The 13,412-nt window shown below is 39.7% G+C and overlaps 1 protein-coding gene across 3 annotated transcripts in view; it reads left to right on the top strand.

The window, feature by feature from the left end:
• Window positions 1-13,412, top strand: part of LOC114469378 (tetratricopeptide repeat protein 28-like) — a 242,792-nt gene that overhangs the window by 129,405 nt on the left and 99,975 nt on the right. For all 3 annotated transcript variants that reach the window (XM_028456876.1, XM_028456875.1, XM_028456877.1), the window contains one exon: window positions 10,873-11,020. In XM_028456876.1, coding sequence (XP_028312677.1) covers window positions 10,873-11,020 — 148 coding nt within the window. The remainder of the gene's footprint in view (window positions 1-10,872; window positions 11,021-13,412) is intronic.

The raw sequence follows: 13,412 nt of genomic DNA, 5'->3' as shown, positions 1-13,412 counted from the left end.
CGAGGAAGGAATATCAAGAGCCATCTCTCCTTCATGTGCTAACCTTTATTTTCCACTGGTGCCCTCTTTTCCCTCTACCTCTCTACCTCTTCATTGTTCAGGGTGTGTCTTTCATTATGTTAGATTAGCATTGCCTTTCCTCACCCTGCTCGATGCTGTCTTTTCCTTTTACTCAATCACAAATGACTTTTAGCAAGAAAAATCCAAAGCAGCGTAGTTCATGCCATCCTTATCATTAGAGCTCTGCTGGGAGTTTTTTTTTGATGTAGTGCTGCTTAGCTTTAGCAAAATTTGCACTATCAGGCAGTATGTGCTGCTTACTATTTTAAAGTGAAAGCAATTCCCCACTAAGGCCAGTTTGAACTAATTAATCCAATGCATTTGCTGAAACTGATGTGAGGTTGAGCTCACAGTGAAAGTGTATGCATGGTAAACTTTGTTTGTCTGAATATTAGACCAAAAATGTATTACACAGTATTTTTAAAAATTCTAACGGGTATGTGACAGTATCATTTTTTTTCATGCATAATCAGGTGTTCACAGCATTTTCCACTGGTTGAGAGCGGAATTACTGCAGTAAATTGACTAATGCTGCGTTCACATCAAATGCGCATCTGCTGCACAAAACGTACCGCAGGGTCCGCAGGATAAAAAAAATGTCCCTAATTCGTTTCATATGCACGTCTGAAGCGAAGCACCGCTTACCAGCGACACGCCCAACTCGGTGAGTTTCACTGCCTGCTGAAGCGAGGAGCTGCGATCTTTTTTCTCCTCTCATAAACATAAACCACCAGTGAAAAAAGCCGGTGTGGTTAGCGGCTAATGTTTTCCTAGCTCAGTGCCGACTTTCAAAGATGAAAACTACAGAGAGAACTTTTGCCTGCTACTACCACCTCCTCGCTGATTCTCCTCCACGCCAAATCCTTCATAGTCCGGTCTCGGTTATAAAGGTCGTGTCATACAGCTCCAGGTGGTCACACACAGCTTCTACTACATGGTTGAAATGGTGAACAGACCGGTGTCCGTGTTGATGGCCTGACATCATCGTCAACACAGACTCTGATTGGCTTTTGTCATGCGAAGCAGCCATCACACCGCACCGCCGCACAGGAAAGATTTCGCATCTGGGACGCATCTATCCATTGACTTTGTATGTAAACTGGACGTACGGACATTTCGTGACGCATTCGGTGTGAACACAGCATTATTACACTATTTTACTGTCATGATGAGTGAATATTATAGAATAATTCCACACTAGTAGTAATACAAATTTTGCAACGGCAGCTTTTTGCCGTGCTAGCTTAGCTTTAGCATTAGCTTAATTTCTAGCTTTAAATGCTGCATACTCAGTGGTGTGGTGTTTTCTTATGATGAATAAGGTAGCGTTTTGTTTGCAACTCCACCAGGACTTATTTCCGCGTTATAGGAATTACAAATTGCGATCCTTTGCTCCCATTCTTTTGTGTATTACTGCCGACATGCTAAGCTAACCGTGTCTCTGTGTTCGTGAGTGTTGTTCTCCTGTAGCAGAGGCATGCATATACAGGCACATGCTCACAGCTTTCAATTGTGTCTTTCTTATCCATTTACACGTACGATTTACACTGCTACTAACACCAGAGCGCTACTGTTTACCTTCCTGTTTAGAAGTGCAACGTTAAAAAGGGTGCGGTCTGAAGACCGGTACGGCGGTATATAAAAAATTCATATCATAACGAGAATATATACCGTTATTCGGTATGAACCGGTACACTGCCCAGCCTTACTGAATATACAAATGCTTAATAAATCAGCTGATGTGAAGTGTCGATCAGTAAGATTTTCAGGGATGTTTCAGTTACGTGTGTAGTAAGAAGCAGTTATTCAGGTCATGATAATTCTGTAAATTGCATAAAGATGACTGGAGTTGCTTGGAGGTTCGCTTCAAGTAGTTTAATCTCTAACTCTCCCTGATTTCCTCTAAACTGAAGTAGCTTCCTGGATAAGAGGTGAACCATCTGCAAGGAAAGCTCCAGGCAAGTCAAGCCCTTATTACTTATAGTTAATCAGAAGGCCATCCGAATATTTTCATGTGGCGAGCATGTGTTCATTAACCTGTACTCCAAGGAGAATATTTTTCAGGCATGCATGAGTTGATGGACTAAGCCTATTAAGAGAGCAAAAATTAGGAAGGATGACATGGTGCCTAAGGCCAGGAGAGTTCAGTACCGGGGCCAAGCATCCTCTTGTGCCATCAGTGTAAGGATTACCGCGTTACAGGCACATATGGTCAGGTTGTGTAGTCAGCTGGTGTTCTACAGAGAAAATGAAAACCCAAATTTAAAATCAAGGCCACATTATGACCAAAAAAAATTAATCAAATAAAAATACTTACTCTGACAAGCAACCTTAAATCTGTAAGATATGCTTTTTTTGGCCAGAAATATTTCCATTTGATTGCAAGCCTTTTAGATTTTCTAATGATATCTATAATAGTCACTATTTTTGTTTTGAACGATTAAAAAGGTACTTCTGTAGGCTAGAGTTTGCTCTCTTTTTTCAAGTTCACCATCTGGCCTTGATTGATTAAAGCTACTTTAAGTAATTAATGTCTACTTTAATTGAGATTCAGCCCCTGTGGCATTTGGGATTGTGCGTAATGCTCAGGCAGAGCCTCGCCAAGGATCTTGTTGAAAGGGGCACAAAATCTGTTTAGCATCCTGACCCTCTCAGACACACATCTAAGGAGGCTTAAGATGCTAATGAAATGTATGCTAGCTGCGTCTGTGTAACAAATCAGGCTATAAATCATTGTAATACAGTGCGACGGGGTTTCTTTAAAATTGGGATTGACATGGTTGGAGTTTCCATTTTCCTGTCAAAATATAAATTTTTAGTGGACATGAATTTATCTGCCAAACAATGCTTGTGACAGCATGTCACTGCACAGCCCAGCGGCTTACTACTGTGTTTTATTTGTGTTTGTAATGAGCAAGCAGTAGGGATTTTCCCTCTTCTATTGCCTTTTGAGCATCACAGCAGAATGGCACAACGTGGCACTTCACTGGTCTCAAGTTTTGACCTTCGGTATACTGAAGGTTCTCTTGGTCTTTTGGTAATTCTTTCTAGAAAACAATAAACCCAACCCTTTGTCAGACAAAACGAAGCACTGTGAATACAGAGTGCTCAGCATTGATCCCACATTCCTGACTTTGACCTTTTCCAATCTCGAGTCTTATGTTGTCTGCCAGTTTGATGTTGGCCTGATAATCAATTCCTTAAAACCATGAGAGACTACTAGAGAGACACTCTGCCTCGGTCTCCACCAGACAGCCCTTGAGTTTACCCAGGTTTCATTGCTGCCACTCACTGAATAATGAAACATTTACCCTTTAATTTCCAGCTCTACAAAGAATGATCAGTGTAATTTGCTCTCATTAAAGCCATCTTATCTAATGGGCTAATTCAGGGCTTTGGAAAGAACAGCACTAACCGGAGTCTACAAGGCCCTCAGGGAGCAAATACATCAATGGATCATAAATATTTGACATAGTCTACCTCCGTACATAACGTAAGGTGTCTCAGCTTGACTTGCTAAATTGCTCTGCATGCAGTTTTGATGGGGCTTATGCTGTTAAACAAAATACAGAGTTTGTTAAAATAAATTCTACAAAAGCAATTTTTCTATTGATTAGTTGAGCTACTGAACAGCATTTGCTCTGTGTGAGCAAAACTATCTTTTCTGGCAGGGGCAGCTTATGAACGATTGATCAATGAAGGTCAGGGTTGTTTTCTAGCCGAGGATTTGGTCTTATTAGATTGAGGAGGTGAGTAATAGACAGGCAGCTGTGTCATGATTCTCTTCATGTGACCCTGGGGCTAGAGGTGAATGTTTGACCTAAACTTATGGTTCTCAAGCCACTTTTTTGGCCCCTCTCAAGGACCAACCTCGGACCTTCTCAGTCCTTGGGGACAGTGATCTGTGTCTGCACAGGCTGTGTTTCGAAAAAAAAACTCACTTTATGGGTGTTTGAAATAGATTTAATTAAGTGAAGTCTCCACTGTGATTCTTCTTTAGCTGCCATTCTGTCAGTTTGAAGAGCTTTAGGATCATTCTATTCCATTTTTCCAGGTGTACCCATAACTAATTTGTCATGATGGACATTTATCCCTGGGTGTTAAATTAAACAAGTGACATTTTCTATACTTCATGAATCAGCTGTGTCACCTTGAGAGTGTGGTGTGGTGGAGATGGTGGAGGCATATCTCTCAACCATAGGTCGAAACTTGACATTTCTAGACCGTACTAGAAAGAGAAGAACAACAGCTATAGTTGTGAAGTAAATAAACAGAGGGACGAAAAGCAGCAGTACATTTGTTCCTGTCACAGCATTTCTGTTTATCTCATCCAACTATCTTGGCTTGTGTGGAAAAACAATAAGTGATTTCTGTCAAATCCCCTTCAGTTGATATTTATGTACAATACACATCAAAAGTTTGTACACACCTTCTCATATAAATTAAAAGAGAAGGTGTGTCCAAACAACTGTCTGGTAGTGTATGTGTATTGTGTTTGAGGCCCGCTGTCTCTGTTTGACGGACTGATTTGGGTTCCATTATGTCACCAGCAGGACTTCTGCTCACAATCCACGTGTTGGCACCAGCTGCTCTGTGGGTGATCAGAAACCATCTGCAGTAGGTGTTTCCTAAACAAACCAATGCATTAAAGGGTGTGGCACGTTCAAAACGAAGCCTGCACGCCTTCTATTGATTTCTACATTTGAGTGGATCTCAATTATTGCTAATCACTGATCAACCGCTGAAGGACCTGAGCTGGAGCACAGCAAATCTGTTTTAGACAGTGTTGGGCAAGTTACTTTCAAAATGTAATACATTACATATTAGTAGTTACTGTCATTTAAAAGTAATTACCAGTAGTTACATTACAATATTACTGTCTGTGAATTGTAATGCATTACATTACTTTTGAGTTACTTTTGAATTACTTTTACCAAAATAACCGCAGAAGTATGACTAGCATTCTAAAATGCTAAAATATAGTTTATTACAGATTATTATATATCCAGTGGAGGGTGATGTGGTATAGCATAATGACTGTGTAGGCTACTAACAACTTAATATAATAGGCACAGTGAAGGTACAATAAGTAACAATGTTGACAAAGTTGAAGTCTGGTAAGTTATAATAAAGATATCGTAAATATTTAAAGTCTAGGTCTATTCATATGAAACACAATAGAGCTAGAAACAACTATAATGTAACCTCAAGCCTTATGACACGACAAGACACACAATCTCTTTCTTTTTGTTTCTATTCTTTTATTCTCTTTTAATTAAAGCTCACAGCACAAAGCTGGCATGCACTGAGATTGGTAACCTTTTAAAAGTCGCATTTTAATTTACAATATCTGTCGGTCTGTTAGTGAGCTGTTTTTTAATGCTGCTAACATGGTGACCAGTAAAATTGTAACATTATTTTATATGAACGTTCAATACAAACCAGTCAAAAGATAACATGACCACCATTCAAAATGTAACACTATTTTCTACGAGTGGCCAATACAAACCAGTCATGAAGTCTATAAACAGAAACATTAACTAAGCACGAAAACAATCCAGGAAAATGTATCATTTTCAACATTTTCAGCGGCTACTCCGGTCAGCCATGCTATTGTTTTTAGCTCCCAGCTAGCGGCATTTCTTCTGTAAATGTCTCTACAAAGACTATTTCTAAACCAAAAACAAAAAAGAGTAGAAATCTGATCTGTAAATGAGCCTCAGTCTCAGCCAGGCTGAGGCTCAGTCTGAGACTGGCTCAGTCAAACTCAGTCAAACTCAGTCAAACTCAGTCAAACTCAGTCAAACTCAGTGTCACGTACTGAGTTTGTGTCGCTGTTTGTGATAATAACACGCTAGATAGCCCCATGACCCAGTGACCATACTGTATGGTATGGTACCACTCTCTATGACAATGTTAGCTTACTCTGTCATTGCTGGCATTGGTGGAGATCTTGCCGACCAACTTTTTAAAAGGTGTCCATTCCACTTTTGACAGACGCTGCATATCCTCCACCACATACTCCGCCACCAGTCTTCTTCAATTCAATTCAATTCAACTTTAATTGTATAGCACAATTTACAACAAAGTCATCTCAATGCGCTTATCAAAATTTAAAATTTGCAATAAGAAAGAGAGAACCCAACAAGATCCGCATGAACAAGCTTTTAGTGACAGTGGCAAGAAACAACTCCCTTTAAACAGGAAGAAATCTCCAGCAGAACCAGGTTCAGAGGTGGCAGCCATCTGCCTCGACGGGTTGGGGTTAGTGGACAGAACGACCAACAGACCAGGATAGAGAGATAGAACATCAGAGTGTCCCAGAATAGCTGAGCCGTTAACCACAGATCAGGAACTGCCATCATCAGCTTCACGACATCTGAAATAGAGAAGACAGAGAAGGGTGAGGAGAAGACACTGAGTGCAGAAAAACATGATACAGTATTATCAAGTCAGCCTGCCTTGGCCTTGGGTCTCATTCCTAGTGGCCTAGTCAATACTTATTATAAAAGTGACAAATCTCTTTCCATTTATTGGTAAGCTAACATCGACTCCAAGGTCTGTAAATTCGACCGTTCACAGACGAGCCCATGTTCGCTCTAGTGGTTAGGTTATGTTATGATTCAGTCCTGTTTATGCAGACTGTAAATCATAACCAGCTACATCAGAATTTGAATCTCTTCCCGTTTATTGAACATTCTCACTTCTCTTGGTTGAAGTAGCACGGCAGACTGAGAAAAACTTAATTTCTACTGCTCTGTCTGAATCTTTTCCACACATTGGTCCTCTGATCTCTTTCTCGTCGCAGCGCCTACATCTCTCGCTGTCAACTTGGTGTTATGCCGGACATGCGTCCGGTGTGAACGCGCGACTGTGGCACACGCGTGACACGTGCTAGGAGGCAAATCCTTCCCTTGTTGGGCGGTACGGTCTGATCTGTGTGTTAGCGTGGCACCAACCCAGGTGTTTCTTCAAGTTAATGGTGCTTTTTTTAGAGATTAAGTTCTCTCAAACAGGAGATACGAGGTTTGTTTTAAGGGTGACACTTCTTTTACAAACTTCATAACAGGGGTGATGATTCATTTCACATTCATCTTAATACTACAGTTAGAAATAGATTTAAATGACGAAAAGGGTACATTTAATTCGTGAACAGCTGAACACAAAAACAATATTTTTTAATTACGTACTGCATATGTTGACCAAATCACTGAACATATGCACAATTTTCTAAGTCTACTGCATCTTAATTCTAATTAGACAACCATAGTGTGATTGTTTGCTAAGGATGACTCTTAGAAGGTGACAAGGCCATATGCAGAGCCCATAATCTACTAATAATAAGGGGCCTAGAACAGATGGTGTTTGACCAAACACACCATCCTAATCTTGTCAACTTTCTTTTCAGCAGTGCGCCTGCTTGGTAACAACAAAGCTTTAAGAAAAAAGAAAAAGAAAAAAAAGTTTTCCATGTTTCCTTGTCAGTGTCTTGTTAAAGTCTAAGGAAGTATAGGCAACTATGTGCCTGAGATTATTCTTCTGTGTGCTCTGAGAGAGAGCATTGGTTCCCCACAGCATGATGCAGCCCATTGTGGCAGACTGATGTTATTTGCATCATTTCCTTTTTCCTCCTAAGCGTAAAAGCATGAATATTTAAAACTACATCAAACAAGTGTTCATGAAATATTAAAATGTTGGAGAAAGGGAAAAACCCCTCCCCTCTCAGTTGTTCGTAAAGTGTTTCATATCTTCTCTCTTTCACTTCCATGCAGTATTATTAGGGTTTGGAGAATTTATCCACGGGTTAGAGCAACTCTTCCACTCGACCACTCATCTGTAGTATCAGCACATTACTGGATGATTTACAGGAGGCAAAGATGCAGGATGGCTCACTATTTCACTTCTGATAGAATTTTCTGACATCGCAAATTACTAGTATTCATGGTTTATGGGTGTCATGTTGTGTGAGATGCCAAGCAAATGTAGCACCTTCAGGAGGGCATGTGTTCATTGAAGCATAAGTCGTTCAGGCGAGTAATACTGTTGTTAATCCTGTTTAAGGGCTTGGATTTTGCCTGAAAGATGAATCCCTGAACCATATTTGTCTCTGATGTTGCATATTGACGCAGCCAAAATAACCCAAGAAGCGATTTATTTTGCTCGCAATGCAGTACCAGTCTCTTTCCTTTTAGCCTTTAATCATAACTCTACGATATTGCTTTGATTTTTGGAAATAAAATCCTGTTATGTGGGAATTTGAATTAATATGCTGGAGTTTATTTCATTTATTTATTATGCCTAGTCAAATAGGTCACATCCAGTGTATATTAAGCCACATCAATTTCATTTGGTACACAGCAGCTTTGTTACATATCCTATTGAACGATCTATTTAAAGGCATCATGAAATGGATAAAGCAATATAACATTTACATGCAATTTTCCACCGTTTTCCAACTAAACAAAAACCACATAAAGCTTGTTTACCACATTTTTGGAAGGTTTTAATTTTGAACCTAGTAATGACATTTGATTTAGGGAAAGCCGATCAAACAAAGTAGAAAAGGGTAAACTGACACAGAAATTATGCAGATTTTTTTTTTTTAAATCTAAAAAGATCATTAATAACTTTCCATGAAAATAAAATGTTCAACTATTCAAGGTCTATATCTTCTATAAATGACAACGTAAACCACCCCTAATTATGAAATTTAAGTAATTAATACAAAACAATAAGGGAGGTAATTACCTGTGTCCTTACCAGGGAGATAGTATGGTCAAACATGCTATCCCCAGGGGAACATGACCCTTATCCACAGGGGTGTTTAATGACCATAGGATTAATACATTTCAGTGATATGTGATGTGTTGTAATGGCAAGTGCCCACGACATGTGTTTTGAAGACAGTAGAAGATTTATTGAAGAAAATCTGAAGTTTTACACTTCATTAAATCTGCATTTTGCCTAATGCATTCATTCTCATGCCGGTGTTTGCAGCATTTTAATGCATTCTGTGCACAGTCTAGCCTAATGTAGGCCAGAATAGGCTGCAGTAAAATGATTAAAGAAGATGACAATTTTAGTTTGAAACCAATCTCATTGTGCTTGTATTTGTTCATCTTCCTCTCCTGGTCTTCTCCGCTGTAGCATGGTGCTTAAGAAAATGAGAGACAGAGCAGTAATATTATTGGCTAAATCTAATCAAAAAATGAAGTGCTTTTGAATGTGTTTTGTTCCCTTGGGCAAAGATGGGGGGGGGTCTCTTTTATCCCGATAGTGCATTCTGTTCAAACTCCACTGGCACAAGATGCAATTAATATTGAGCGGCTACTCTGGCCCTCGCTCGCCACATGTAACAGCCGTGTTGGAACAAAGGTTAATTCTCTGAATTGAATCCACATTCTCGTCTTTTTCAATCAAGTTGCTATGTAAGTAAAGAGTGGTAGAAATGATCAGGGATCTGCAGAAGGATTGAATGTCTATTGGGTGGCTTTTACAAAAGCGCAATTAATTACTGTTCTGTCTATAAATGTAATGTCATGTCTCATTTTCCCTAATTCTGCCAGCTTTTCTCACTTCTCATTGCTGCAAAAAGAGAAGGTTGGAAAGACTCATGATAAGGCCTTTTTGATACGAGTAGCAAATTATCTTCTGTGTCACTTTTGATGGCTTTAAGCAGAGGGACTTCCTCCTGAAAAAATGGTCGGTCTGCATCGTTGGAAGCATTCAAAAAATAACAGCAAACCATAGTTGGCACCATAAAAGTCTGCGTATACTATGCTACACACAATGCCTCGCTCAAGTAATTGTGTATTACTAAGACGATTTGACTGTTCTGGAAGATCGTTTGCGTTCTCTTGGGAGATTTGGGAGTAATCAGAGGAGTTTTGTTCCATCTCTCTTTTTGCTGCACTTTGTCAGACTGGACCAGAGTCAGGCCATTGTCTCACAGAGATTTTTTGTCAGCTCAAACATCAGACACAAACGCTCACTGTTGAAGTTTTTTTTTTTTTTTTTCTCTAGCGAGTCCAAGAAGACATGCTGAAGGGGGGAAAAAACAGTTATTGATGGGGCTTTGGTTCCCACAGAGACTGTCTGTTTTTGGTTTTAGCCAGAACAATGTTTTTAAAATATTTAAGTCTCTGACAAAAAAGATACCCCCCTGTCACAAGTAGCGTTGAGCTTATGTCTCAGTGGTACTGAAATACTGTACTTTAAACAATGACTTTTTCAGCTCTGTGAATAAATGAGAGAATGACGAAACAGTTTAACTATGTTCTAAGTTTCCAACATAAAAAAAAATCTTTTGAAGTTATGGGAAAATATACAGGAAAGACAAATCCAACAAGCCTTATTGTTTCAAAACTTTGCCTTGTGAGGAAAAATTGAGCCCGAAGTTTTTATCCATGTTTTTGAGCTAGGGAGAGATCTGAAAAAGTATCTCTGTGTCATCCCTTTTACATTTCTTTGCAGAGCTAAAGAAAAATTCCATTGCTTTATTTGTGCAGTTTACTCTCACTGTGAACAGACAGAAGACACTGAGTTGGACAACAATAGTTTATCTTGCAAAGAAAGTCGATCAGAGTGTAACATATGTTTATGTAAAAGCTATAATCCATTTAACAAGTACAAAAAAACCTGTGATCACTTTATTATCGCAATACAAAGTAGAGGGGTGCAATGTTCAGAAAACTGCTCATGTGGAAAAAATGCAAATGGTGTGAAATGAGTGTGACTGGTGCTTCAATTAAGCCTGCTGTGGGGGAAAAAAGCTGCCTTCCTGATGACTTCCACCTCTGTGTCTCTCCATAGGCATACTTCCGACAGGGTGTTGCCCTTCAGTACCTTGGTCGCCATGCCGATGCTCTGGCCGCCTTCGCCTCAGGGCTGGCCCAGGATCCAAAGAGCCTCCAGCTGTTGGTGGGCATGGTGGAAGCCGCCATGAAGTCACCTTTAAGAGGTGAGAGATTTTCTAGCTGTGTGTGTTGGGCATGTGTGTGTACTGTATGTATATATATCTCTAAGTTGTCATGCGTATGTCTACTACCTGTCTGGTTTGACGTTTTGTCCTAGAGTCTCCTAAATGCTTGTCTCTGATCCTCATGCTGTCAGTCGATATGTGTTGGGGTGACTTTACTTGTCAGTGTTGAACCCAAAGTGCATGCAGCCTTTCTCTCTATCTGTCCATCTTTTCATCTATGTCACTGGCTGTCGGTGTCAAGTACTTACCTCTGGACTATGAGGCGCATCGCCTGCAGCTTCAGCATATCGTATTGTCAGGCAGGCGTATCATACACACAGACTTACAGCTATCTTAATAAGAATCCAACACTCAAGCCATTGTCAGGAAGGATCTGCCTCCCTGTAGGCCTTTTTTCCCCCGCAAAAAGATTAGTGGATTGTTAAGTATAGTTTTTTTTTTATAGCAATATATCTGTTATTTTTGTTCTGTATTATCTGTTGTATGAAGCAACTGCTGAGACCAGACACCAGTACATGAGTCACTATCCTGGTCCGAGCCATTAAACCTTAAAACGCACTTGGCAACATTTTTCTTCAATGACCACTGTGAATGATTTAAAATGCTTTAGATTTGGGTAACATCGCCTGCATCAGTCAGTCATCGCTTTGCTCTATTTGCCAAACTGTTTTGAAACTGCACCTCTGAATCAATGTGCATTTGTTTAATAATCCTCCAAAATAACTGTGCTTGTGCAATGAGATCATTCTCTCCGGAGGGCTTTGTTTGCAGTGCGATCCTGGTTTTCTTTTTGCATACTTGGGTGCAAGAGCAAACAGAAAAAGAAATGATGGGATTAAAGAGTGAGGAGACTCGTTTTACAGCCACTGAGGGCTTAAGCCTGTCATTGGACCCAAAACAAAAAAGTGCTTGGGTTTGAGCCCAGAGCTGAGCATTATGGACCAGAATGGATCCTCTCCGTAGGGGAAAGACCAACAATTTAGCTGAAGCTACTTTAGTCCCCTAATTGTTCACCATATTTCCCAGAGTGCCAGGTTGCTGCTGGAGGACCTAATCCAAGGTGTGTTAAGGAGAGGTATCTCGGTCAAAAGATTAGGAGCAATGATCCTCTCTGAGGGGCTCTTGGCACAGAAGGATGGTAATCAATGTTACACTCGTAAACAGGGAGGATAATCAGTGTTGCTCAGCCAAAGTCATGCTGCAATAAGTAAAAGGAGGATAAGTGCTAGCTTCAGAAGTGGAAAGACATCATAACTATCCCATTTATACCGTTTATAGGTCATGTACTAGCCGCAGAATTCAGATGGAGGATTACATCTAATCCTGATATCACTGCTACTAATAGAGTTCATCACCAGAAGAGAAAATCTACCCTTACACTAAGGTTTTTATCAATGATTGTGTTTGTAAGTTGTTACATCAGGAAAAGCGTGTTTTCAGATCAGATTGTTTCTTTTTTATCATTGTAACATTTTTTTCCTCAAAAGGTGTAATCCCTATGTAATTTCACTGGATGCCTCATGTAAAACAAATACTGTAGTTGCCTCCTCTGTCTATAAACTCAATGTAGTTACCCATGTTTGCCAAGAACTGATTGCATCTAGCTGTGGGCGCATTTCTCACTTATCTCACTCATAAATCTTAGCAAACACACAATGTTTTCATTCTGCTTTAAGGATGGCTGCATTTATTTTTTGCCACTGGCTAAAGAAAAGAACCTGATTACAATAGTAACATTTTTAACAAATAAATAAATTAGGTTAGAGGAAGAGCTTCCAGATCCACAAAGGCACAAGTCTTTGAGGACACAGTGGGTGTGGAATTCATTAAAGCATGCCTTGTTTCCACAGCAATTTATTTTTAAATCTTATTTATAAATCTTCATAGTGTATCATACAATTCGAACCTCATCAAAGTGGTTGCACACCATTTTTCTCTGAGAACCTTGGCCCATTCTTATTTTTCTGTTCACGTATGTCTTTTTCTTCAATTTCTACTTTCTGTTCCTTTATCAACATTGTCCATCTGTGTTTTTAAATGGACTGAGGGGGAAAAAGCCCCTCATATTTCTGTGTTTTAGTATTTATGGTGCCACATGGACTATATTCTTCCTCTTTTGCCCATTCTGTCTCTCCTGCAGCATTCCAGAGCCAGCGGGTCTGAAAGGTCTATTAGCTGTTCTTTATTGGATTGGTCTCAATTAATTCTAATTAAAAAGGGATTTTCTCTCAGATATCTCCTGGTAAACCTTTAGATTTCATAATATGACTATCATGACTCGGGCTAACGTATTGCCAATGTGCTTTTCAGCCATACGAGCCATATTCAACAAACTATTATTACTCCTGCCACAATTTTATGTAACCAATAA

The sequence above is a fragment of the Gouania willdenowi genome, chromosome 9, assembly GCF_900634775.1.
Source record: "Gouania willdenowi chromosome 9, fGouWil2.1, whole genome shotgun sequence".
Lineage (NCBI taxonomy): Eukaryota > Metazoa > Chordata > Actinopteri > Blenniiformes > Gobiesocidae > Gouania > Gouania willdenowi.
This window is presented reverse-complemented; position numbering and strand designations above follow the sequence as displayed.